This window comes from Magnolia sinica, chromosome 1 (assembly GCF_029962835.1).
Source record: "Magnolia sinica isolate HGM2019 chromosome 1, MsV1, whole genome shotgun sequence".
Taxonomy (NCBI): domain Eukaryota; kingdom Viridiplantae; phylum Streptophyta; class Magnoliopsida; order Magnoliales; family Magnoliaceae; genus Magnolia; species Magnolia sinica.
In genome coordinates, this window is record NC_080573.1 from 108,221,188 (window position 1) to 108,248,956 (window position 27,769).

A 27,769-nucleotide genomic window follows, 5' to 3' on the forward strand; every position below is an offset into this window, starting at 1 on the left:
AGATTCTTGTGAATTTGAAATTATCAGATTATGGGAACTAGAGCGCCAAGGATCCACTTGCAATTATCTTAATGCATCCTTACTTGATTCAATTAATATTTTAACCAAAATCGAAGTCCTAATCTATCCAATTGGATGATAGAGCGGTTAAAACATCATAAACTATTCCAAAACAGATTCTGAACATTCATAGTAATGATCCATGTATAACAATCTTATTGAATTAATTGTAGAGAGTTCTAAGCATCTACTATGCTTATAGTCAATGGTAGATCAAAGAATTCTATAGATCAAACAACAATAAAAAGAAGAGAAAGCATTCATGAAGTTCCTAAGCATCCACCGTACCCAGAGTCGATGATAAATCAAAGTAATAATCAAAATACTTTTTAAATTCAAACCATAAACTATGAAATATCCAACATGAAGATCATGAACATAAATCAAAGTAAGAAAAGCATTAAAATAAACTACAAGCTTCACCCTTTAGCTTTAGTGAAGAGTTTAGTCAATCCTAGACATGATTGAACTAAAAACTTTTAAAGAAAAGCATGAAAAAATTAAGGAAGAAGAAAGAACTCCTTGAAAGTTGTTGCACCATTTTCTCTACTTCTTTAACCCTAGTTTGTGCTTAGAATTCCTTGGAGAACCCAAATATATAAGCTTTGTTCGGCCGACTTTGGAAACCGCCTTAAATTTATGCACTCTGCATACCTTCAACGTCATCGAAGGTGGGAGTTCGGGTTGAATTTGAACTATGCGCCTTTCATACTGCGTAGCCTTCGATATCATCGCCCGATCTTCGATGTCATCGAACAGTCTTCGATGTCATTGAACAGGTCCTCAATGTAATTGAAATGGTCTGGAACTGTCTATCGAGTTGAGCTTGAAAATCCAAAATTCTCCATGTCATTGAATTGGCTTCGATGACATCGAACCTTACATTCGATGTAATCGAAGGGTCTTCGATAGTATCGAACTTTGCACCCAATTGTCCAGCAACAAACTTGATTTTTCACTAAAATCTCAATGTATTGATCCTCCTTCGATGGCATCGAATACTTAATTCGATGGCATCGAAGTGTGTTCGATGTCATCAACAAGTTAAGTTCAGCAACTCTGAATTTCTGTACTTTGTAAATTCGATTTTCTTCCTTCTTCACTTGATTTTCTTGGATCTTGGACTCTTGGAATTTGCAATCTTGATCTCCAAATATCCAATCATTGCCTTGACAATTCTTGAGCATCAAATTCATACTTTTAGCATTATTTTCACTTCAAGCTCTCAAAATTACCTCGCAAAACAAACATGCATAAATATATCGATTAAGTGGTATCATGTTCATAAAACCAAGGTATAAACATGGAAAAATATGCAATATTTGGCACTCGACACATTCTTCCTTTATTTATAACTTTGATCCAGCAGTTCTGGATCCTTCCCACATTCTAATAGTTATATACTAACCACCCAAAAACCTCCAAATCACCTCGTGGCCCACCTGATTATTGGGCTAGCCTGATTTTTAGATCATAGTAGACTCGGATTTGAAAGTGAATCAGTATAGGTTGGTATTGGAAAAGCTTGGTGGGCACCACCATGATGTCTGTATTTTATCTATGCCATCCATTCATGTTACAAGCTCAATTTAGCATATGAGCCCAAAAGTAACGCGGATCCAAAGCTCAAGTGGAACACATCATATGAAGCAGCGAGGATAGTGACGCCCACAGTTGAAACCTTCCTAGGGCCTATTGCAATGTTTATCTGCCATTCAACCTATTCATAAAGTGAAATAAACTTGGATGAAGGGAAAACATAAAAATTAGCTTGATCCAAAACTTCGTGGCCCCATAAAAAATTTCAATGCTAAGAATTTAATCCCCACCGTTTTCTCTGGTGTGGTCCACTTGAGATTTATATCTACCTTATTTTTTCATATGATACCCTAAAATGAGTTGTCAAAATGGATGGACGGTGTGGATAAAATATATACATTATGGTGGGGCCCATGGAGCTTCATTGAGTACTGGGTTACTATGGAATCCGAATCCAATCTCAGCTGGATGGAGGGGAACCTGCCTCTTTTTTCTTTTTTCTTTTTCTTTTTATCTTTTTTTATTTTTTACACACCCCACACACTGAGTGTTAGTGGAATTTCACTGCCCCATGGGTACTCGAACCCTTGACCGGGCGTTGAAACTCCTGAGAGTCTGTTATTGGAATTTCACCGCCCCATGGGTACTTGAACCCTTGACTGGGCATTGAAACTCCTGAGAGTCTACACCTGCTTCTGAAATGTATAATATCCGAAATTTCAATGTTGTGCAAGTGTTCGGTGATCCAAACTGTTGATGTTGTGGGCCCATTGTGATGTTCCAAATTCAGAAGCTATGCCAAACTGAAAAATATGACTGACATCTAAACGGTGGAGAAAAGAGAGTAGCAAAGGTTCCCTACGACCAACCACACAATCACATATGTAAATTGAAGGGCCAATCCTCTTTTTACTGTCTCAAAAATGAAGACATTCAACGGTTCGAATTCAGCGAACGTACCTCCATTACTCAGAGATCCATTTTATATTGTTCCCTCTTTATGGCCAATCAATAGTGGGGCCAGTGATTTGAAGGGTTTAATGTGAGCTACTACCTGCCACATGCACAAGTCTGACTGCATGCATATGGACCATCACACTGTGACAGAGTATAAAAGGTCCCTGTCCCGGGGAAAATGCCAAACAGTAGACAACAATGTTCATCTCATCATCTTTTTAGACGCATCAGGAAAAGATACACCATCCCTTCAAGAATAAGTGACCAAAAAAAGGCCACCTATGTACGGTCAATTTGATGGGGCCCACGTCATAAGCTGCCATCACTAATGACGCAATGCTGACGTTGTCCACGGATGATTATTCCAAGAGGCGCATGTTAGCCGTCGAGGATTAGTTTAGCCTTGAAGCGTGGACGTGAGATCAGGTCCATCGGTAAACTTGGGTCTAAGGTTCTGACAAATGGGACACGTGATTCGGTAATCCAGACCGTTGGAATGTTGCATCCTTCTGTGGATGGACTATGCTATAAAAATGTGGATGATTGGATGATTCTATCCACCAATCTTGCGACCATTCACTTTCAAACGTTGATCGTTGCAACGTTTCTTCGAGTATGTGTAATATCGAGAAGTTGGAAATTTTCCAACTGTGGAGATCTTCACGTCGTGGCCATCCAACGGTGGGGGGCTACACAGCAACGGTCTAGAGTATCTAACCACAGCCCCCACTTGTTAGAACAGAAAACTCAAGTAGACGGTGCCAAGCCTCAAGTTAAGGATCCATAATTCCTCTTATTCATAAAACAGCATAAAGACAGAAAGGTGGGCCACACCAAGATGGAAGTTAGGCCGTACAACAGATGGGCCCTCAATTGTCATGAAAATCAATCAATCCGGCCGCGGTTTGGCCGATGACCCGAGCACCAGCCAGTTAGCTGATGTCAAAGTTCTTTGGGATCCACGATGATGTATGTGTTTTATCCACGCCGTCCAATCATTTTTCCAGTTAATTTTAGTATGTGAACCCAAAAATGAGGAAAATCCAAAACTCAAGTTGGTCACACCACAGGAAACAGAGGGCAGAATGATGTCCACCGTTGAAACCCCTCTAGGGCCTTTGTCATCCAACCTGTTTATAAGGCCACACAGACCTGGATGAATGGAAAACAAAAATATCAGCTTGATTCGAGACTTCTGTGGCCCCAAGAAATTTTCAACCGTAAGTGTTCAATCCTTACTATTTCCTATGGTGTGGTCCATTTGAGCTCTGGATATGTCTCATTTTTAGGTTCTTTCATTAAAATGATCTCAAAAAATGGATAGACCGCGTGGATAAAACATTTACATCACGGTGGCGCCCACAGAGCTTTCACATCAGCTAGCTTAGCTGATGTTGGGATCATCGGCCAAACCGCGTCCAGCCGATCTGTGCGGCCGATACACACAGAGTGGAACAGAACGTCAATATCAATGGACAGGCGATAGTTTGACTTTGCACACCCAATGAGTGATGGGCTTCTTTTTACACCGTGTCTACATCGGGGTGTGGCCCACCTTTTTAAAAGCAGACCCTATTGATAGGGGCGGCTCAACATTTTTGGTGGCCTAGACCAGTTGTAAAAATGAGGCATTTTATTTTAAAAAAGAAATTATTTTTAATAAATTTAAAATTAAATCATAAATTTGCTTCTTACCTTTTTAATGCAAAATTACTAATTAAACTTTTGTATTCCAGTTTACCTAATAAATCAGTTTTGATAGATAAAACTATTAAATCATTTAATTTATCCTGAGACATAATTTGTTGAAGTAGCAACAATCAATGGATTAAGACTCTAAAAAACTGATTTGCTGATTATCTGAGAAGTTGTTTTGCAGATATTGTTTGGTAAAAAAGTAGAAAATACTTTGATATTAATAAGCTACTTCGCTTTAAAAAAAAGTCGGTTGTATTGTGCGATTGTTTTGCTGTTTAGCAAAAAGAACAATCCACTACTAATAATCTAATTAGACATTGGTGTGCCATTGTACCGTTAGAAAAATGAAGTTAGAATTTAATTTAGAAAAATGACGTTAGAATTTAATTTTTAAAAAACTTAATTAGGAATAAATTAGGTAGTTATGGTCCTAGGTTTTAGGAGAAGAATTTATTAGGAATTATAGTATTATTTTGAAAAGAGACAATAGAGTTAAACGGTTATTATTGATAGTATTAGTTTTTACAATTTGTTTTTTATTTTCAATCTTAAATTTATAAACTAATTTTTAGATATTCCTATTTTGTAGGTATTTCAATATGTTTTATTACAAAAATTTTAAGCCTTTTTTTCTTCTTTTTAATTTTAATTTTGCTATAATATAGGATTTTTATAATTAAAATTTTTAATTTTCTATAATATACGGCCTTCATAATTAGCTGGCCATAGGCGATTGCCTCACCTGCCTACCCCTTACAGCCGCCCCTGCTGAATGATGGAAGAAAGGGTAAGATTACCATGACGGTGATGATGATTTATTCATTATTATTATTATTATTTATTTTTCATATTTTCATTAGTTTTGATGGTTACTGTTAAGATGGTTCCATCATATGGGCCACTGGTAGTCCCATCGACGGTGGCAAGTGGCCAAAGGATTGGAGAGGTTGTGTAAAAGTCTGTGATATGAGAATGAAGATGGACGGTCCCCATCACTTGAGGGTTGCATGGTTGCCATCATTTGTCTCCATACGGTGAAAAAAGCAAGGAATGATGTGCAACCCATGGCATTTCACACTTTTCTGTCCCCACCAGTAGGTCACACATGTAGGACACCCAAGCCGTTAAAAGATGGGGTCCACCATGAAGATCCCTTGGTGTGAAATCCAAGCCGTCCACTCGCCAGAAAGGCTACGCTGTCGATCCAATGTCTGGCCAATGATCTGAACCGTGGTAGTCGTGGGGACTGGCCTTCTTTTCACACCAGGTGATCTTCATAGTTGACGCAGGGGGAGGACGGGAGGTCGAGCACCGTCTTCCTCAAGAGGATAACTATTCCGAATCCACGGAACTTCTCTGGACTCCTCACAGAGACTTCTCGAATCCACGAGGAAAGAAAGCAGAAAATAGAAATAAATTCTAATAAATTCGAAATTGATTGATCAATGATTAAAATCGAGTTCACAACCCTTTAAATAAGGGTATCAAGCAGTGGGAAAGAAATCATAATCAAACTACAACTCAAACTCTTAGAATCCGCGACTTACTATAAATAGTAAACTTACTATTTATAGACGGTCGTGATGTCTACTAGTGCGCAAGGTTTCCGGCCAAAAATAGTGAGTGTCCTATTTGGCTTCACCAAACCGTTCCCCTAATTATTCTAAGCTCTTTTCACGTTGGGCGCAACTCCTAAAGCCCAACGGATGAAGAGTTATAATCAAACTAAAACTTACTATTTATAGTAAAAACGAAATTAAAACAGGGAAATGACCGTCAATCAAGGGGTTTTTCGCAATTCCGGGAGGCGCAACCCGGCGTAGCGGGGTTGGTTGGCTAAAGTAGCTCGTTCTACCCCAAAATCATATATTTTACGTCAGCTAACTCATTCCGGATTGCGAGATACGCCCGATCTAAGGTCCGATGGTCCGGATCACTTCTGTCGTCGACCGGGCCTTTTCTGATCCATCTTGGCCATGAAACTGTCCGCGACCCGCTCTACATCAATAGTGGGACCCACCTTTTCCACGGATAGGATTTCCTACACGTTATGGGCTGGTGGAAAAAGGCGTAGATGCTGTTGTGAGCATATTCCAAGATGGACGGCCACGATCTGTGGTTTGGACGGTGCAACCGGGGCTGATTTTCGTGTGTGGTCAAATCTACGGTGGGTCCACTTGATGAACTGCTCAGCCCTTGCACGTGCTGCGTATTTACGCACGTGCCTTGTGGAAAACATGTATAACTGGAGATGCAAGGACAACAAGCAACTCCTGAAACACCTGCCAAGTCGACCATACCTCTGTTTTTTGGGCAATACTTCTAACACTGCTGGCTACTGGACGGTCCACTGTGGGCCCCACAATGGTGTATGTTTTATCCATGCCGTCCATCCATTTTTCCAGATACTTTTAGGGCATAAACCCAAAAATAAGATAAATTCAAACCTCAGATGGACCACACCACAGGAAAATCCCCGCACAAATATGAACTTGATCCAAAACTTTTGTTGTGCCCCCAAGAAGCTTTTAATGGTGACCGTTCATCATAGGACTTTGGACTTACCTTCCATGCAGGGCTACTTGTAGAGAGAGGTGAGAAAGGACAAAATTGCTCTTGAGAAATGGCTTTTCCTATTAATTGCGAAGGTAAAATTATAAAATCTTAATAACTACCTTCATGGCTGGCTTTTTATTGCTGAAAATCTAAACTATACGTGGACAACTGCCATATGTTATAGTTACTAAAATACTCCTGATTTAAATTCTCATTTAAATGTCTTCCCATGTCTTTGAATCCAAAGATCTCCACCAATATAGAGGCAAAAATGTCCAAAAACTACTAAGTTATACATACGGTAGAGATAGAGTTATTTGACAATCTGATAAAGCACTAAGAGCTGTACGCATCCGCCAGCCACCGTACATGTAGAATGAACATACTTACATCCAAGCCACCTATATAGTGGGCCCGAACTAGACTGGGCGTAAGCCCCAAAACTAGAGATTGGCATGATCCTAGCCTTTGATCAGTTGACATTTGTCTATTGGATTAAGACCATGGACTAGTTTTCATTAACCGTCCATCATATGTCCATCAACCATTCTATTCAGCGTAGCCATGCGGATGCCTACGGATCATCATACTCCGCCAGAGCATTAATGTTTATTTCATGCATACATTGTTCTTACACCTTACTTTTGGAGTGGCAAATGGACCATGCAATCAAGATCTACTAAGGCCCAGTAACAACAGTATCAGGCGCAAATAGTCGAAATCATAGACGGCTCGGATGAAGCGAAGCTTGTCAGCGTTCCATGGCGGGTACCTGAAGCTGAAATCATTGTAGTTTCTTCTAAGGATTGCCTTATCATTGCTGAATGCGTCGAAGGAGAATTTCCCATGGTACTTGCCAAAGCCACTATGCCCCACTCCTCCGAACGGTAGGCTGTCACATACGAACTACAAGGTGGCCACAACAACAAGTGAGAATAGATGATCAGCTGTTGATATATGTGCCAACATGTCAGATGGGTACAACGCCCGGCCCAGTCATCACACTGGGCACCTTCAGTATTCCCGGACCAAAAATCAGGTGGGCCATATGTCTATGTTGAATTTGGAAGCGGATTGCGTAGTAACTCAGTACGCTAGACTCTGTGGGGTCCACCGTGATTTATATATTGTATCTACTCCTTCCATCCATTTTACCAGATAATTTTAGGGTTAGAGCACAAAAATGAAGCATATCTAAAGCTCAAATGGACCACACCACAGGAAAGAGTGTAAATTGAATGTCTACCGTTGAAAATTTTTTGAGGGCCACAGAAATTTTGGATCAAGATTATATTTGTGTTTTCCCTTCATCCATGTTTTTTAGATCTTATGAATGGGTTGGATGACAAATAAATATCACTTTGGGGCCTGGCAAGGTTTCAACGGTAGAAATCATTATTCCCACTGTTTCCTGTTGTATGGTCTACTTGAGCTTTGGATATGCTTTAGTTTTTGTCTCAACCCCTTAAATGAGCTGGAAAAAGGATGGACGGTGGAGATAAACCATATACATTCACGTGGGCCCAACAGAGTTTACTCAGTACTATAAGAGTGTAATGAGTAACTCTACGCTATCCGATTTCGTTGAAATATGGGACATCGTTCGGTAAGCCTGTTTGTTTAGCTAGGCCATGCTCACCGTGTGATGAATGGCACAGATCAAACACACGTGTGTTCCGTGCATGGCATCTCTAAAGAAAATCTCTGACTAAAGTGGCTTACTGTGATCCATTGTGGAATGTGGGAAGGTGGATTTTTCGTCGTTGAAAATCACAGGATGATCCTAGCCATAAAATTTTATTTATTTATTTTTTTCCCGTTGAATACATTCCCATCCTAGCCATCCATTGGAAGGACACCAACTATGCGGATTGGATCGCTCCATTGTATGTTTTCAACAATAGGCCATCAATGGACAGAGCCCATTAGAAGGAAATCGGAAATCCACCACCCCACATGCCACGTACGAGTTACTGGGCCACAAAATCAAATGAGCCCAAAGTGAAAAAGGCCCTAGCCATTCATTACCTGAACCACGGCGTCGTTGAAGGTGATGCTTCCAGAGGACGTATCTGATATAAATCGTCGCTTGAGTGTTTCATCTCTAGTGAAGACGTATATAGAGAGAGCCTTAGGCCTTGATCTTATAAATTCGATGCTGTCTTCAATATTCTTCACCTGTAATATAAGGCCCGAATGTAATGAAAATGAAAATAAGGCTGTTAACAGGGCATATGATAGTCTAAAAGGAAAGTGTTGGGTTTTTTAAATTATAGTGGGAAATAAAAATTTTCAAAAATCCAAATTAGAAGAGTGGACCCGGTAGTTCCTGTTTTAAATGTATCTGAGTTTGTACAAAAGGAAAAATTACATATCTTATGGCTTGGTTTTACCTGATTGAAAACCGCCAAGATATTGTTATTTTTGTCGAAACCAATTTTCCCTTCCAGGCCAAGGGAAACGGACGTTGTCCACGTGGGTGACTCCACACGCATCACACGTGCAGAGCTCTCTCGCTCTCCCAAAGGCTCTCTGCTCTTTATTTAAGGCTCATTTCCTTAGGATCTACTTATTAAGAGGGATTGTAATCCTACCTTATCCTATGAGTGTATATTTGATCCAGTCGTTTGAGGCTATCCACCAAAGACTCAATATCTATATAGATTAGGTGGCAAACCCTCATATTTAGACCATTAAATCATTATTAAGTGGGATTAAAAAAATTTACCCATTAAAACAAAAGTTTATCCCCAGAAAATACTTGCAAAACCTTTTGAGTATTGGGCATAATAGAAAAACACTTGATGACCATTTGATATTCTAAATCTAAAGTATAAATAAGTTCTTAGAAAATCATTGAACCCATTGTTGACTCATGTAAGTATCAACAGATCTTTATAGATGCACCCAATCACGCTCACTTCCATTAGCCACATGATGACTTCGTGAGCAAAGCAAAGTATCTATAATCAAGACCTTAAACCCTCACACATCCTCAGGTCTAATAATTAATCAGATCTAATGAATTTCTAAGCTGATCATAATCTAAGCATAATGGACCTCCCAATCTAGATGCTTGACCCTGATCAACAAATGCAAGTGCCCAATAAATCTAACTTAAGAGCCAATCTACATAATACACTCACATTCCTATGCGAGGTGGGGCAAATTTGATGGGGTTTTCCCCCTCAGTTCAAAGGAGAGATAGTATAGGCGGTTGAAAATTGGAGTGTTTCATCGCGCTGCTCGACCAGTCAAGTGGACTGCTAACGCAGGGGGGACGTGAGGTTGAGCACCGTCTTCCTTAAGAAGATAACTACTCCGAATCCACGGAGCTTCTCTAGAATCCTCACAGAGACTTCTCGAATCCACGAGGAAAGAAAGCAGAAAATAGAAATAAATTCTAATAAATTGAAAATTGATTAATTGATGAATAAAAACGAGTTCACAACCCTTTAAATAGGGGTACCAAGCAATGGGAAAGAAATCAGAATCAAACTACAACTCAAACTCCTAGAATATGTGACTTACTATATAAATAGTAAACTTACTATTTATAGACAGTCATGATGTCTACTAGTGCGCAAGGTTTTCGGCCAAAAATAGTAAGTGTCCTATTTGGCTTCACCAAACCGTTCTCCTAATTATTCTAAGCTCTTTTCACATTGGGCGCAACTCCTAAAGCCCGACGGATGAAGAGTTATAATCAAACTAAAACTTACTATTTATAATAAAAACGAAATTAAAACAGGGAAACGACCGTCGATCAAGGGGTTTTTCACAATTCTGGGCTGCGTAACCCGGCATAGCGGGGTTGGTTGGCTTCAGTAGCTCGTTCTACCCCAAAATTATATATTTTACGTCAAATAACTAATCCCGGATTGCGAGATACGCCCGATCTAAGGTCCGACGGTCCGGATCACTTCTGTCATCGACCGGGCCTTTTCTGATCCATCTTAGCCATGAAACTGTCCGCGACCCGCTCTACATCAACTGCTCGACCGGTCAAGTGAATAGTGCTCGACTAGTCGAGGGTCACTCGACTCAAATTCCAGCGAGCTCAGTGAACAGTGCTCGACCAGTCGAGGTTACACAGATTCATTCCGGATTTTGTGCGGACTGCGTAAATTTGAGGCAGTTTTCAAAGAGGTGCGGAAGCAAGTTGCCTAAACTATAAATAGAGGTCCCTAGGGCTTTTTTAAGACATAGAGAAGGGTATTCTAAGGGGTTTTTCATGACCAAGGTGAGAGAGAGAGAGAGAAAGAGAGAGAAAGGGAGAGAGAGGAAGCTTGTAGAAGGGAGAATTCGCAGTCGATGTCTCAGCGCTTCTACGTCTTCGTGATTGGTGAGATCTTTCCGTTTTTCTTTTATTCTCTTATTGTTTATCCACTCCTACGTGAGTAAAGAAGGTTTGATCCAAGCGGTGTATGCTTGTGATCGGTTGTAACATTCTACTTCATAGTGGATTGTTGATCTGGACGAGGTCCCGTGGTTTTTACCTCTTTGAGGGTTTTCCACGTAAAATTCTTGTGTCGTGTGGTTTGTGCTTTGATTTATTTCATTACTTTATTATCCCATAATTCTGGTATTTTTGGGAGGCTAGATCCTAAGGTTTTGTGCAAGGCCCCTAACAAAGTACATGTCAACTCGTTGATGGTGGAAACCTTCTATGAAACTTGTCATCACTCCCCTCACACATTATAACCACATTTATCATCATAATGACAACAACCATAGGAGTCCTACAACTTATGACTTGGTCATGGAACAACAGGGAACTGAGATCCATGATCCACTATACTCCCGTAGTGGCTATTATATCTAATCTGAAGTGGTCAAGGATAGTGAGAGGAATCCCTCCCCTTTAACCCACATTCATTTTAAGTAGTGAGATAAAGACACTTTCGTGTATTAACCATAGTATAGCATAGTAATCTCTCTATCTAAGACCCATGGTCATTATAATTTACAACTAATGTCATAATTATCACATCCACGACACCAATAGGCAAGGTTCGAATTGATTTCTAGGGCACATCTCTAACAAAAACAGTCCTAGCCTAGGTCGTAATAATAATGTATAACCAGTGCCCAAGCCTAGGACTTAATAATAATGTATAGCCCAAAATCTAGTTATGTTAGTCATTCATTTATTGTGTCCCACCATGCATGATATATAATAATAATAAATGCCATTAAAACCTTGGGTTGCTTAGGTTCAAGCAAAGTTGTCAATGGTAGATAGCTTAAAACAAAATCTATCCACCCATTGTTTGTCAACAACCTTTATACACCGTAAGCTAAGCACATGTAAGTAAGTTGTCAAGTAAGTTAGGCACTCATAGATAAGTTGTCAAGATATACGACTATTAAAGTGTGGATTAGTTGTCCAAGCACCTCACACGTATATGTGCTACCATCAATCTTTAAGCAACAAAAAATGTGGCACATATCAATAAACATATGTATGTGTCACCATTTATATTAAGTTTCCCACATGTATCACAATCCATTCTTACTTCATGTACCAAGGTATTTGACAAAAAACAGCTTGCCTATGAACAACCAATCCCAACAGCATGTTCATGGTATCTGTTATGACAACTTTTCTTGAATCCAAACGGCCCGTAAATGCGGAGGACCCAAAATAGGCCAACAAGCTCTTAAACATGGTGGGTGCCAGGCCTATTGATAAATGGGCTTAAATTTTAGGTCCTACAAAGCCCAATGGGCCTTCATGGCCCATTGGCAGCCCAACTTGGGAATTAAGGGTGTACACAAGTTGCGCCTGGCACATTATGGACCAAGTTCGGGCCCAGACTCTTAGAGCAGCAGAGTTGAGATGGTCTAAATGTCCAGGACCAATTAGTAGTTGGCCGAGCTTGGCTCTAGGTCTTTCCATTGGCATCGCTATTAGAAAGCATGTAAGATTTAATGGTCCACATTGGAAGATTGCTCACAGTGATGATTGGAAGCAGTGGGCCGAAGATTTCTTCGGTCATGATCTCAGCTTCTAGTGGGGGATCCAACAAGATTGTTGGCTCAATAAACCTACACAGAATATTAACAAAATGATTAGGATTTTTAATTTTTTAATTTTTTTTAATCATGCACTATGCAAATTCAATTGGATAGAATTGCAATATTCAATTCAATAAAGTTAATTACGAAAGTGGGGTTGGCCCACCTCCGTTCATGTTGAGGATGATGCTTGGAACTAATGATTAGTATCGTTTCAAGCCCGACTTGAAACTCATGGAATTGGAATAGGTGTTGGTAGTTTGTAAACTAAAATGGCATAATAGCAACTTTGGTAATTTCTTCTATATCTAATGCAGCACACGTGCTGACACGGAACGCATGTGGCGCATTAAGCTCTGCCCAAGGTGGGCCCTAACTGCAAAAATCACACCGCTCAAATTTCAGGTGGGCCACCTCAATACCAAACAGTGGACAGTTCAAAAAAAAAAAAAGTGCCCACATTTCAAATTCAGCATCCAGAATTGGCCCATCTGATGATCAGACCGCTGTGATCTTCGCCATACATCATCTTTGAGGTGGGGCCCACCTCCCGCCCTAGTTGGGTGTGCCACATGCTAGATAAGTTGGCATGTATGATGTGAGTATATAAGTGCTTCTAACTGCATATTTTCATATATGTGTCAAGGAGCTGCAACATTAAAGCATGGATTGAAATTTATGAAATTTGAAAAAGATATAAAGGGTTAGAATGGTTACAGATTGTCATCGTCCACTAAACCGCCATGGACGATCGCAGCTGCAACCGTTGGATCTTTCAGAAGACTCTTCAGCCTCATGAAATGATTCTTGTTAACAATCTTCGATATGCATGCAGACTCTTTTGGGTTCTCTCCATAGAACTTCTTCATAGTCTTCTTCAGTGCATTAATCTAAAAATATCAATCAAAGAAGAAAGAATATGGACGTTGGATCATATCCACCGAAAAAAAAAAAATTCAAATGTGTATTGACATTTGTAATGATTGTAATAGAAATACCAAAGTAGGTGCAAATTTCTTTTCCACGAGGAGATAATCTATCGCAATACAAGCTTGCCCATTGCAGGGCCCCCATTTAGCGCCGACTATCCGATCCATGGCGACCTGATGGAGTTGATAACACAATAGCAAATCAACGAAGTGCTGATTATAGTTGCTAACAAATGTGGGTCCCTACTCATGGCTTAGTGGTAGGCTTATAAGAGTTTCAAGACAGGGTCATGGTTCGAGTACCCACTGTGGTGTGTGTGGGTGTGAGGGTGCATGTGTTAAATTTTATTTTTTTAAAAAAAAAATAAAAGTTACTAACAAATGTTGTCTCAATTCCACTAAACAATTGATGGGGCGTTTGGATGCACTATCTTATTGGATTGCAATATGGAGCTAATGAAGTGATAATGACCAAAATCTAAGGGTATGTAATGTAGGGGCATTTTCACACCGAGCTTAAGTAGTGTAGCCTGTGAGATGCAAGGGCACACTCAGAAGTGGGCGGCCCATATGAGGCAGGTGGCTCGTGTGAGGCAGAACCCATGTGATGTGGGGCCCATAAGGAGGGTTCGGCTGAGATCCTAACCCATGCAATGTGAGGCATGGGCTATGAGATAAAGGAATTAATTCGTCATGCTCTATCAATTCGAGCTTTTAGAGCAAATGGTTAATTGTTCTGCATCAAAGTGGTATCAAAGCGGGATGTCTCATGTTCAAGACTCCTCTCGCAATCAATAAACCATCTACTAAGTTATTGTTAAAAGCTCGATAACCATCTTAATTTAATTTTTTACATTCTCCATTGTTTTTAATTTAAGTAATTAAATTAATTATCTTATCGATTTGAGCCGGTTCGAGTCTTCGAGTCAACTCAACCAACTGAACATCGACTTGATTTAAGTTTCGGGCTTTTGAATTATGATCACAATTTGAGAATGGTTAACAGACTTAGGCGATCCAGACTGACTCATTCAGTACGAGTTGCATTGAGTCGGGACTTACCTGGGGCTGAAGGAGCCTGACTCACTCAAGTAATCGAAACAAATTAAGGTTGATCGAGTCCAGGTCAACTCAGACGACTCATCCAAGTCTTAAAACCAAGATTATAAGGGCTACTTATTGATGTAGAGTGGGTCGCGGACACTTTCATGTCCAAGATGGACCAGAGAAGGCCTGATCAAAGGCGGAAGCAATCAGGATTGTCAGAACCCTAAAACAGACATATCTCGCAAACCGAAATAAGTTATTCAATGTACAATATATGATTTTGGGTAGGAGAAGCTACTTTAGCCAACCAACCCCACTACACAAGGTTGCCTACGCTGAATTTGTGAGAATCCATCAAATCGATGATCGAAAATTCTTTTTAATTTATCTTTTACTATTTATATTAAGTTTTAATTCGATCATAACTCTTAATCCTTTGAGCTTTAGGAGTTGTGCCAAACATGAAAGGGCTTTAAAAAATTAGGAGAATAACGTGGTTAGGCCAAATTGGACACTTATTACTTTTTGTCAAAAATCATGAAGTCTAGTAGACACTATGATAGTCTATAAATGGTGAGTCATGTTTTTAGGGATTTTGAGTTGGAGTTTGATTATGAAACTTCTTCCTAAATTTGATATTACCATATTAAAGGGTCGTAATTTCATTTTTATTATCAATCAATTTATTTTTGAATTTATTAAAATTTATTTCTATTTTCTATTCTTCCTCGTGGATTCAAGAAATTTTTGTGAGGAGTCCAAAGAAGCTCCTTGAATTCAGAGTAATTATCCTTGAGAAAGACGTGATCATCGACCTCATCATGTCCATCCCTGCGTCACTTCCCCATTGTTAAAGATAGGAAAAGCCATTCATTCCACAATCCAATTCACTTGTGCATCCAAATACTCCAAGTTGGACTATACAAAAACTACCTCTGTGTCATTGAAATTTGTAAGGGTGTCAAGCACCGCCGGGCATTTCCCACCCAACTCAAGGATCACAGGGGTGAGATGCTTTGCTGCCGCAGCCATGACCACACGTGCAATTTTCGCGCTCCCTGAAGTTAATTGCAACAAATTAGGCCATGTTTGGATGCACCATCGAATTAAATTGCAATAAAAAGTTCAATCAAGTAGAAATGACCCAACCGTAGTGATCATAATGATGTATAAACTATCAAACTACAATGTAATTCCCTCATTATGAATACTAGGGAAAGAAATAAAGATTCCAATATTTTAACTGAATTGAACTAATTGTCACAATTCAATTCAATTGTGTATCCAAACGCGTCCTCAGTGTATAATTGGAAGAAGAAGTTCAGTAAGAGATAGAATAAAATCAGAAACGTAGAGATGTGATGTTATTGAGGGTTGGAAAGAATGTACCGGTGAAAAAGATCTTGTCCCATTTATTGTCTAAGAGCCGTTGGCCGATGGATGGCCCACCTTCGAAGACCTTAACGGCTGTAGTGTCCATGTACATTGGGATGTATTTGGCCAGAAAAGATGAGCATGCAGGAGCTACTTCAGAAGGTTTTAGAACCACTACATTACCAGCAGATATGGCGCCGATCAACGGTTCCAAGGAGAGTCCTGTAAAATACTATCTACTCAAATTCAAGTTTGGGATTTAAGCAGAGGGTGCTCTAGCGTCTGGCCAATGGGCTAATCTCGGCCTGAGTCGAGTCATGAATCTCTTGAGTGGGCCAATCTTGCTAGTCCCCTTGCCACCGGCCAATGGCTGGTGGTCGGTGATCTGTGGGCCCCACCATGATGTATGTGTTTCATCCATGCCGTCCATCTATTTTTATAGATTATTTTGGTTCTTAGACAAAAAATGAGGTATATCCCAATCTCAAGTGGACCACATTACAGGAAACAGTGTTGAATGAATGTCGACCATAAAAAACTTTTGGGGGCCCATAGAAGTTTTGGATCAAGCTGATCTTTGTTTTTTCCCTTCATCTAAGTCTGTATGACCTAATCAACAGATTGGATGTCAAATAAATAGTACAGTGGGCTTTAGGAGGATTTTAATGGTGGATATCCAATCACTATTGTTTTCTTATGGTGTGGTCCACCTGAGATTTATATCCCTCTCATTTTTAAAATCAATCCATAAAATGATCTGAAAAAATAGATGAACGGCATTGATGAAACACATACCTTGTGGTGGAGCCGATAGAGCACCGACCACCAGCCACCGGGCTAGTGGCAGGGGGAGTAACCAATCCGTTCCCGGTCAGATGCAAGAGGAATCTCTCATTATAGTGGGCCATACGCATGTGTGCATATGCCGTATTGTTGTCATGCAAGTTCATCAATCCAACCGTCCAAATTGCTTGCATTGCAATGGATGGAACTATGCTCTAAATTTACAGTTGTCAAATGATCCTAGCCATTCAAACAGTGACGATTAACGGATGGTGGAAACAAAATTGGTGGAAGTCCAAATTCAAGGAGCTAGATTGAATGGTTACAACCATTGTGATTATCAGCATGGCATGCCCCTATCCACTCTAGGGCCAGCAATTTGGACCGTTCGGATTGGCATACATGTGACCATAGATACTGCAGTTGTGTGCATGGTGATCCGGACGAGGTTTGGCTAGTGGTCGGTTCTCTGTGGGACCCACCATGATGTATTTGTTTCGTCCACGCCGTCCATCCATTTTTTCAGATCATTTTATGATATGATCCAAAAAATGAGGTAGATCCAAATCCTAAGTGGACCACATCAGAGGAAACGGTGTTGATTGAACACCCACCACTAAAAACTTCTTGGGGATCATAAAAGCTTTGGATCAAGTTGATATTCGGTTTTTAATTTCATCCAGGTCTGTATGATGTAATCAACAGGTTGGATGTCAAATAAACATTACAGTGGATCCTAGGAGGTTTTTAACGGTGGATATTCAATCACTACTGTTTTCCTGTGGTGTGGTCCACATGAGATTTAGATACCCTCATTTTTAGGATTATGTGCCAAAATGATCTGAAAAAATAGATGGACGGCGTGGATACAACACATACATCATGGTGGGCCCACAGAGCACCGACTACTAGCCACCTGTAGCAGCGTCACTAGCCAAACCGCGTCGCCCTCGTCAGAGTGGATCATACATCTAAGCCCGACCACCCTAGCATGGCCAATAAGACACATTGATCAAACCATCCGAACCTGATGTTTTCTTTGATGGCCTCTGATGTACGCCTGTGATCATTCGACCGTTACAATTTATGGGGTATATCCCATCACTACTGGCTCCCACCTTGAATGGTCTGTATTAAAGAAGTGAAAAGTCCATCCATTGATCTGGACCATTTATTCAGTCCAGTTCACTCTTTTGCGGCCATCGTGCAAAATATACTGATCTGATTGCTTGGCTTCTTTATCATAGCCGTTCATCAGATGGTTAGGATCATGTGATTAAACTTAGAGCTATACATTGTTTGTGGGTGATATCCCACTCATCCATCAGATGAGGCCCACCATGAACATTGCTTGGCCCAAAAACCTATCCCAGGTAGTCAAAATGGATAGCTGGAAAAATACCAGCCCATCTGATGAGTAGACCACTTAGATTTTCGGGCCATGGTATTTCACATGGGCTGTGCCTGATGAACGGTCTGGATCTTCACACATGTGCAATGTTAGCACGAGTGCCAGGTAAGATCGTGGAGAGGGAGAAAAAAAAAAAGAAAAAAGAAAAAACCAGAGTGCGTTGTCTCACCGATGGGGAAATTCCAAGAGGAGAAAATGAGAACAAGGCCAAGGGGCTCCGGCACTACCTCTCCCGTTGTTGGAAATGCAACCAACGGTATCGAGACCTACCACGTGTCCACTTGCTAGGGTTAGGAGCTCAGCATACCTTAAATTCTCCAGTGCTCTCAGAACATTACAAGTTATAGTGCTCCTTATTTACATCAGGACACTTAGACAGTCCAATCCATTGATCTCGACCGTTCATTAGGTCCAACACACATTTATAGGATGCTTCGCAAGCATTACACGAATTAGAGAAATATTAACCATTTGATCAATAGCCTTTAATATGGACGGTTCAATCATTTGCATAAAAATATGTCCAACCATTAATTTAATCCATCATTCTTGTAGCCATCCCATCCATGGCTTAGAAAAGGAACGGCTATAAAAATAACACCAAATCAAAGATTGATTAGAGCATCCGATCAGTGAGATTTTTGCACCATAACCCATAAAATGTGTCGTGGACTTAATAGACAGTTCAGATCAATCGATTGGACTGTCCAATTTGAAACTAGAGCACTATCACTTATAGTGGTCCGAGAGCATTGGGAGCTTTTCTCGTAGATAATTTCATGGGTGCGAAAAATACTCACTGGGGTGTTGAAACTCATCCATCATACACGTGGCATATATGAAGACAATCTGAACCGTCCAAATCACGCATCCCACCGTGGATGGGGAATATCCTGAAAATCGTGCCCATTGGCGATCTGGTTTCCCAAGTGGGGGCCGCAACCCGGTGGTTAGGAAGAAAATGCCAGGTGGTCCGAATCAATTGGCCGAAATCACATGGTCAGGATCATCCAATTGGTAGGATTTGTTGAGTATGTCTGATTGACAGTGGGAGCCACGATTTGAACGATCCAGATCAGTTCGACAGTGGGAACTTCCGTTTGGACGATCCAGATCGGTTTGCGTGTGTGCCACGGTCAAATTGTGGATGACTTGCTGAGCCCACCGTGTGGTGCCTTGTCCGTCCACACGCAAGCACATGTGACAATATAGAACACGTGTGAAAGATCCAAGCTTTCCATAAGGCGGTCCACATTGATTAGATGTTTTTGATGAAAAATCAGGCCCACTCAGCTTCTCACGTGGGTCAAAATGTACAAAACCAACGGTGGGCTAAAACAAAGCACAACCGTCCATTTGTTGCGTACAATGTGGCTCATATCTTATAAATGTGCTCCATATTGGCACGTGTGATCGCGTGGACGGCAAGGATCCCGCGTCCGTGGGCCTTGCAAACCTCTACCTTACAGCTCCCGGATGCGCCCATTCAATACAAGATCCCTGTTTTGGCGATCCACACCGTTGATTCAATGGGCCTGCCTGATGGATGATGCAGAAAAAACTGCTGATACTGGAAAACCTTAAGAAATCTAATCCATGGCCTTCTTTAGAGGCCTTTAATATATTCTGTCCTCAACCACCTGTTTGTAAGCCTTTGATCAAAGGGTTAACCATCTTCCAATCTGGTCAATCTGGACCATCCACCATCCGTGGTGGGCCTCATCAGATCAATGGTCTGAATCACAAAATCATGGATCCCATATGTATATGTGGGGTACATCACACCCAGTAGGGAATTCCATGACTCCTGAGATGGGACATGCCCATCTCATGAGAAAAAATCTCATCCGTCCATTGAAAAGTAAGGAGGAGCTCACCCTTTTGCTGGCCATCCATTTGGCCAAGCTGTCCAAAGCTAGATTTACAGATTTGATTATAACCCCGACCTACAAAATGAGTACAAACTGGATTAGGCACCGTTTGGACGAGACACAGATCGTAATTAGAAATTTGCTAGAACATATCTACAATACAATACGTTTGGACTTTAATCTTTGTACCTGGGACGTCTTCCAATGATCCAAACCGTTTGCGTGATGGGCCCCCACTTGTGAATATATGAGAAATAAACGCTCTTAAATTGATTTACTTCATTTTCTTGGGTGGAATTAAAGAGCTTTAAATTAATTAATTAATTAATTGCAACACGTGGGGATGTATTCCAGCAAACCTCTAACAGTACTTCAAATAATAAATATTGTTTGGAGACATGAACCGCTTGCCCACATGGGGAGGAATGAGAAAGACCAGACAAACAAGCTCCAAATGACTAGGGAGCTCAACTTAGATTGAATTGAGAAGAATGGCTATTCCACCATTCCAGTCACTGAAAATATAGTGGCATCCAAACCACCATAATAGGGCTTTTTACTTAAAAGCTCCTTAATAATTTTAATTTTACCAAAAAATGCCTTAACTAACTAAATTTACTGAAGGTACTTTCATGGGCTGAAAGCCAAAGTGGCCTCATTCCTTTCTTTTCTAAAAAGTGATGAAGTAGAGCATTTGTTGGGGCTGCATGATGTATCTGCCACATCCAACTGTCCAATAGGTTGATCCCATTATGATGATTAGATGAATTAAAAATCAGATCGATCCAATGATCAGGTAAGCCACATCATAAATAATAATCTAAGCCACCCAAAAATTTCTATTTCACTATTGGGGGCATTGTTTCAATGGACCGACCGGAATCCTCTATACCACCAATTTTACACAACATGTGAAATACCGTGCCTTGTGGTTGTGAATGCAAAATCCATTCCGTTCATTAGGTTTTATACTCAATTACATGCTCTACCAATAAAAACCAGCCAAGTCAGCAAGGCACATCGGGGGGAACAATAGGGATATGATGCCAACCATAGGTTTGTCCATGGGATCACCATGATGTGTATCTATTAATCACGTATGACTCACCATGATGAAATGAATGTACAAGAATAACCCTAGTCCAAAATTCCACTGGGCCACACCATGTATACTTACATTGGTACCATTGAATATAAGTTTTTATTAGGATGATCTTTTGTATGGAAAGCTAAAATAAAGCTTGCCACATGTGACTGGAGTGTGTGTGTGTAATATGTAGTGGGCCCCTTAGCGATTAGGTATTTTATGTGGCTACATGAAACAATTGTTGTAGGCAATTCCTGTCTTTCTTTGGGAAACCACATTTCTAAGGAAGGCCGCCGTGAAAATTCTCAAATTAAATAAAAGTAAAAATAAAAGTGTGAGTACAAATACCATGTGCATGAGTTACAATACAAGCGGTCCATGTTAGATTTGTGCCCAGGAAAATAACGTGAACCTTATCCATTAATGACGTGGATGTGATATCAATGATCTTAGTTCGTAGATCATAGTGGCAATATATATATATATATGGGAAAAGGTACTATGCGCTCGATCTCACGATAAGCTCCCGTGAGGTCAAGCTGTGTGGGCCCCACCGTGATGCGTGTCAACCATCAACACCGTGCATTTGATGGGTCCCCTTTAAATTATGGGATATCCCAAAAATCAGCCGTATATAGAACTCAGGAGGGCCATACCATCTAAAATCATATGAAGACACCGTTAAAAGATATAAAAGCACTTGGTGGGGCCCACCTGAAATTTGCATGTGTCTGAAACTTTGTCTGAACCCTCATCCAAGTGGGACACACATAATGGATGGGCTGGATTTGCAAACCACATCTCGGTGGGCCCAAAAAATGGTTATGAATGTTTTAATGGTGCACGGCCCCTCTCCACTTCTGTATGTGGTGTGGCCCACACAAGTCACGGATTGACTTGATTTTTGAGACCTAGGCCCACGATGGAATGGTGCATCTGACTAATGGGATAGATGTTCGAAACGCATCACAGTGGGGCCCACACAGCTTGACCTCATGGGACGGACTCGGGAGGTCTAGCGCATAGTACCTTTTCCCTATATATATATATATATATATATATATATATATATATATACACACACACTTGGGCCACATAGTACCTTTCTATATATATATAATATATATATATATATATATATATATATATATATATATATATATATATATATATATATATATATATATATATAGATAAATGTTAAAAGAGAATTCATCTGGATGTTCTTCAAAACTTGAGATTAAAAACAACAATCACTAACTAATGAAAAGTTGTTGTGTGTGTGTGAATCTTAATATCTTGTTATACCATGATCACCTAGCAACTTAAATGGTATACCTATGTTATAGTTATAATTATGATGATGAAATGGTCATCTTGGTGATGAGTCAAGATGAAAGGTCTTTACCATTGAATAAGACGATGAGATGGTATGCCTTAGCTGTACCATATATATAAGAGTGTGAGTATGTCATGAAGCAAGACTCCTAGTATTGGATCTATTGGGCACTTACATTGGTGGACTGAAATTAAGTCTCTAAATTAAAAGTCTTCCTTGGACTATAATCGAGTTAATTATGCATTTGATTTGGTTAATTCCTAGACTTGAGGACGTTTGAGAGTTCAAGATCTTGTACATGTGCTTTAGTTTGCTTTATAAGGTCATCATATGTCAATAAAAGTGCGTGTGATTGGACAATCTATCTAAGTCCGTTAATACTCACATGACTATTAAAGAATTCATTAATTTTTTAGTAATTCACTTATGGCCTCGATCTAAGACATCAGATATTTATCCAGTGATTTTTCCGCTAGGTCAAACACTTAAAATATTTTAAAAACCTTTACAAATATTTTCATTAATTAAAAAGATTTAGATTGTACTTAATGATAATTTGATGATCCAAATTAAGGGTCTATCGTTTGATCTGCATGAGCATCGGGTCCTTAGTGGATGGTCATGACCGTAGAAGAATTGAATGGAATATACATATACGGATTAAGGCAGGAAATACAAGATTATAATGTAGTAAATAACCAGTATTTTCTGCAACACCAACCCCCTTATATATGGATCATACCCTAAAAGGGACAAATTAAGCTCTAAATACAAAGAGCCATAGACTTCTTCCCTCTTAGCTCCCTCACAGAGAAAAGAGAAAGGCGGGGAGAGACGGAGATCATCCTCTAATCCTTCCCCTTCGTTACACACATGGTGCATGTGGGGTCCACCTGTGTAGACGGTGGGGCATCTCCTTTGGCCCTATTCAAAAGCTAACTGGTTTAGCTCTCATCTCTCCTTCAACCGTGGTAGATTACCGAGAGATTAATAATTTGAAAAATTAAGAGCGACAAAACCAACTTCGACTAACACAATTTCAATTAAGTAAATTATAATAATTGATTTTATGAGTTATGTTTTAGAAACTCGATACTATCAAACAAAGATCTGAATCACATGAGTATGATAGTTTTTAAAAATTTAACTCCATTGCGTTTCAAAAATAATCCAACAGCCCCATGGTTTTGCAATCCCAACCATCAATAAGATGTGCGGAATCCAAGATTTTGAGAGAGAGAAAGACAGGCAATCTATATAAGTCCAACTAAAACAAGGCCAAAGATTCAAAACAATGGAACTTACAACCTGGGTGAGTAGCGTGTGTGGCCCATCATATCAACAGTTTGGATTACTAGACCATGTGTCCACATGTCAGCTTCATACTCACCTCATCTCTATAAGCCTCAACGCTGTGTTTGCCCAAATCATCTTTAAGAGCAGTGAAAATCTCATCCTCCTTGTCTCTGATGAGATTGAGAAGTCCCCTTAGCTGAGATTTCCTCCAAACAGCACTCCTGGTTTTCCCGGAAAAGAAAGTCTGCCTCAGCTCCTCCAAGCTCTCCTCAAAGCTCACATGTTCCATGGCTGCACCAACAGCTGTAGAACACCAAATGCAACAAATGGTTGCACCTACAAATACAATCCACCTCTGCCTCCTAAGTAATCATGGGATTCTTATTTTCAACTAAATAAATGCCCTGTGATGTGAAATGACCAAAGTGACCTCATCCATTTCTTTTCTTGGAGATTGTGAGCAGTATAGTTTCAAGACTCGTCCGAGTCAACTCGGTTCGATACCACGAGTCACAACTCCACTTGAAACTGAGAATTGACGTAAGTTGCGGAGTCTTTGGTACCATGGATTTGGGAGGATTTGAGGGGATTTCAAATGCCTTGGTTGTTTGGCACCATAAAGTAACTGGGTGTTTCAAATCCCTTAATCCAGGTCTGATAATGGCTTGGATTACATCTAGAATCCTTCTAAGAGTTGCATGTGTGACATGTGTGTCACCATACTATTATTCTATTGGGCACATGGCCCACTAATGATTTCCTAAAACAATTAGATTATCAATTGCATACTATAATTACTTTAATATGATGATCAACATCGTCCAAACATTGTTCGTGTAAATCAACGGTTAAAATTCATTGGTTATTCACTTGGACATGATCTTGTGCTTGTGGCCCATCCGAGACTTGGAATTTCACCATTTTCAGGCAAAAACATATATTTCAGTGGACTTATTATAACCATTGTATCAAACATTACGTACGTCACTAATTAGATATATTAGAGTTGATTTAGCAATTAAATTCAAACCCTTGTAAATATACCTGGATTAAAATTGATTCCCAATCTAGGATGCTAAACACAATAGGAGGATTTCTCAAATCCAAGGGGTTTCAAATCTAGAGGTTCCAAATCCACGCTCCCAAGCAGGTGAATCAGGTTGTGGGCCCAACATGGAGTGTGTATGACATCCAATAGATCGGATCCAATGGGTGAACGACTACCTTGGTGATCACAAAGACAGTCAGTCAAGGTGATCCAGTCATCAAGTGGGCCACATGTAAATTCAGAGGATTTTTTGTGTTCCCCAACTGGTACTTGGAAGTTTTTATGTGGTGTCATTGTATTTCATGTTGTGGCACACCTGATGATTGAATCCACAATTGTTTTTGGTTTTTCTACTGATAATGGTGGGCTGCACATGTTAGACGGATTGGATTTCACATGCACACCACGTGTGACCTGCCTGCTATGCTCGACTTCACCACTTTTAGGGGGCAAAAATAAAGGACGGCATTTTGACCATTTCACGCAGCAAAATGCACTTCCTAAGAATTTTTTAGGGAAGCACCGAGTAACTCAGTACCCTACAATGTACTTAGTAAACTCTATCAGGCCCACCTTGATGTATTTATCTTATCAATGCCGTCTATCAGTTTCAACAGGTCATTTTAGGAAATGAGCCCAGAATTGAAGTATATCCAAAGCTCAAGTGAACCACACCACAAGAAACAGTGTGAATTAAATGTCTACCGTTGAAAACTTTTTAGGGGCCACTGAAGTTTTGGATCAAGATAATATTTTTTTTCCCTTCATCCATGCCTATATGACATTATGAACAGGTTGGATGACAAATAAACATCATCGTGGTTCCAAGAAGATTTCAATGGTGGATGTTATTGTCCCGACTATTTCCTGGGTCCACTTAAGCTCTGGATGTACTACATTTCAGGCCTCAAGCCCTAAAATGATCTGAAAAAACGGATGAACGGAGTGGATAAGACACATACATCCACGTTGGGCCCCACAGAGTTTGCTGAGTACGCAATCCGCTTCAAACAGATGGTGTTTTTTTTTTTTTTTTTTGGGGGGGTTAGCTTGTTAGCGTACAACACTGTTAGTTCACACTTCTCTGTTAGCCACCCCCACTAGAGGTCGACACCAAGACCTCAGGGTTAGTACCCAACACTGTTAGCTGACACTTATCTGTTAGTACACAACACTCTCAGTTCACACTTCCAACGGGCGGTTGATACTCTGGCTGGCATGTACTTGATCATGTGATATCTCACAAACAAACAAAATGACACTTATTTGATTGTCTCCGGGTTGGTGCACATTCATGGGGCGGTGGGAATAAAAAAATGACAAGTGTCCATGAATCAGTGGTTAAGATCGTTCAACCAGTCCGGTTTTGGCGCACGGATTAGGTACTACCCATGCCTGTTCGGAGCTCGGGACAGGCGAGGCTCCGAGCCCCATTGAGGGGCCACCCTAATGTATGAACTTTATCTACACTGTCCATTCATGTTTAGACATTATTTTATAATATAATTTTAAAAATAGTGAAGATGGAAGTCTCAAATGAGCCATACGATGGTGATTAAATTCTTACTGTTAGAAATTACTTAGGGACCACAAAAGTTTTAGATCAAGATGATATTTGTTTTTTCACTTCATCCGGGTGTATATGAGCATATTAAAGGATTTGATAGAAAATAAATAATACATTAGAGCTTAGGAAGGTTTCAATGGTAGACGTCCTTAGCATTACTGCTTACTATGGTGTGATTCACTTGAGAGTTTGATATGCCCTATTACCCCTCGGCAGCCCTCAAAGCCTCTGCCAGCCCCAAGCTCAGAATAGGCTGGGTTGTACTTAATCCGGGCCTGGGTTTTGAGATTGTAACTTTTTTTTTATTTTCTTTTTAACACACGCACACGCACCCCCAGACACTCACACCGTAGTCCCACCACATATGGACACTCGAACTCTTGACCGGGTGTTGAAACTCCGATAGGTCTGTTTGGCCAGGTGGATTGAATGGGAGTCGGATGGCTTAAGCGGGATTGAAGCGTCAAATCCCACTGCGACCGGCAGATGGATAGAAAGGAGAAGGTTTTCGATGGATATTGCGCTGGATTTCGCAATTAAATCCCACTGTGACCGTATGCAAGAGAGCCTACCACCGGAGCAAGACCAAGGATTGTAACTTAAAATTAACAGTGGCATCAATTTCACTTTTAAGTTTATTTATGACACTGCTAGAACGGTTCAAAAATGCAGGTGGGTGGCGCTTCCGACAAGTACCCACATGGTTTAGTAATTTTGATCGCTGGTATGTTGTGGCCCACCATGTTGGACCTTATCCAGAAAACTCGTAGATGGTTAAGAAGAGAAATACAATTGTACCCACTTAATTTGAAAGAGTCCTAAAGATTGACGGCTGGGATCTTCCAACCTGGAACATTTTCAGTGTATGGTATATCCACGTTGGGAGTCAACATATGAATGGTCTGGATTAGGAAACCATGGCCCCATTTGACCAAACCAAAAACCCCGTATTCCTCTAAACTATGGTCCGGGAAACATGTACTGTATATCGCGGGAAGCGGATTGAGATTTGAGTCCGACCCTTCCCGAACAATAATCCGTCCATATAGGTGCTCCTGTGGGACCCACCGTGATTTCTGTTTCTCCACGCCGTCCATCCATTTTCTCAGGTCATTTTAAGTGGAATCCAAGAATTTGGCAGATAAAACGCTCGATTGAACCACATTCTGGTGTGGTCCATTTGATC

The 27,769-nt window shown here is 40.3% G+C and overlaps 1 protein-coding gene across 1 annotated transcript; it reads right to left on the reverse strand.

The window, feature by feature from the left end:
- Positions 1–7,369: 7,369 nt before the first annotated feature.
- Positions 7,370–24,318, reverse strand: LOC131253442 (aldehyde dehydrogenase family 3 member F1). Its single transcript, XM_058254428.1, has 10 exons — positions 24,063–24,318; positions 20,253–20,321; positions 18,545–18,641; positions 16,197–16,403; positions 15,741–15,865; positions 13,830–13,934; positions 13,549–13,721; positions 12,771–12,861; positions 8,839–8,988; positions 7,370–7,716 (listed from the first exon to the last, which is right to left on the reverse strand). Exons 1-10 carry the CDS (start codon positions 24,255–24,257, stop codon positions 7,480–7,482), a joined length of 1,449 nt encoding a protein of 482 aa, XP_058110411.1. The 5' UTR covers positions 24,258–24,318; the 3' UTR covers positions 7,370–7,479.
- Positions 24,319–27,769: the final 3,451 nt, after the last annotated feature.

What these genes read in the sequence shown, in the direction of transcription:
- LOC131253442 (XM_058254428.1), bottom strand. Translation starts at nt 24,257, where the DNA reads ATGGAACATGTGAGCTTTGAGGAGAGCTTGGAGGAGCTGAGGCAGACT. An exon ending in AATGGATGGCCAGCAAAAGG is followed by an intron (nt 18,642 to 20,252) that starts GTGAGCTCCTCC and finishes GACACGTGGTAG; the next exon opens with GTCTCGATACCGTTGGTTGC. An exon ending in CACTGCTTCCAATCATCACT is followed by an intron (nt 8,989 to 12,770) that starts GTGAGCAATCTT and finishes CTTATATTACAG; the next exon opens with GTGAAGAATATTGAAGACAG.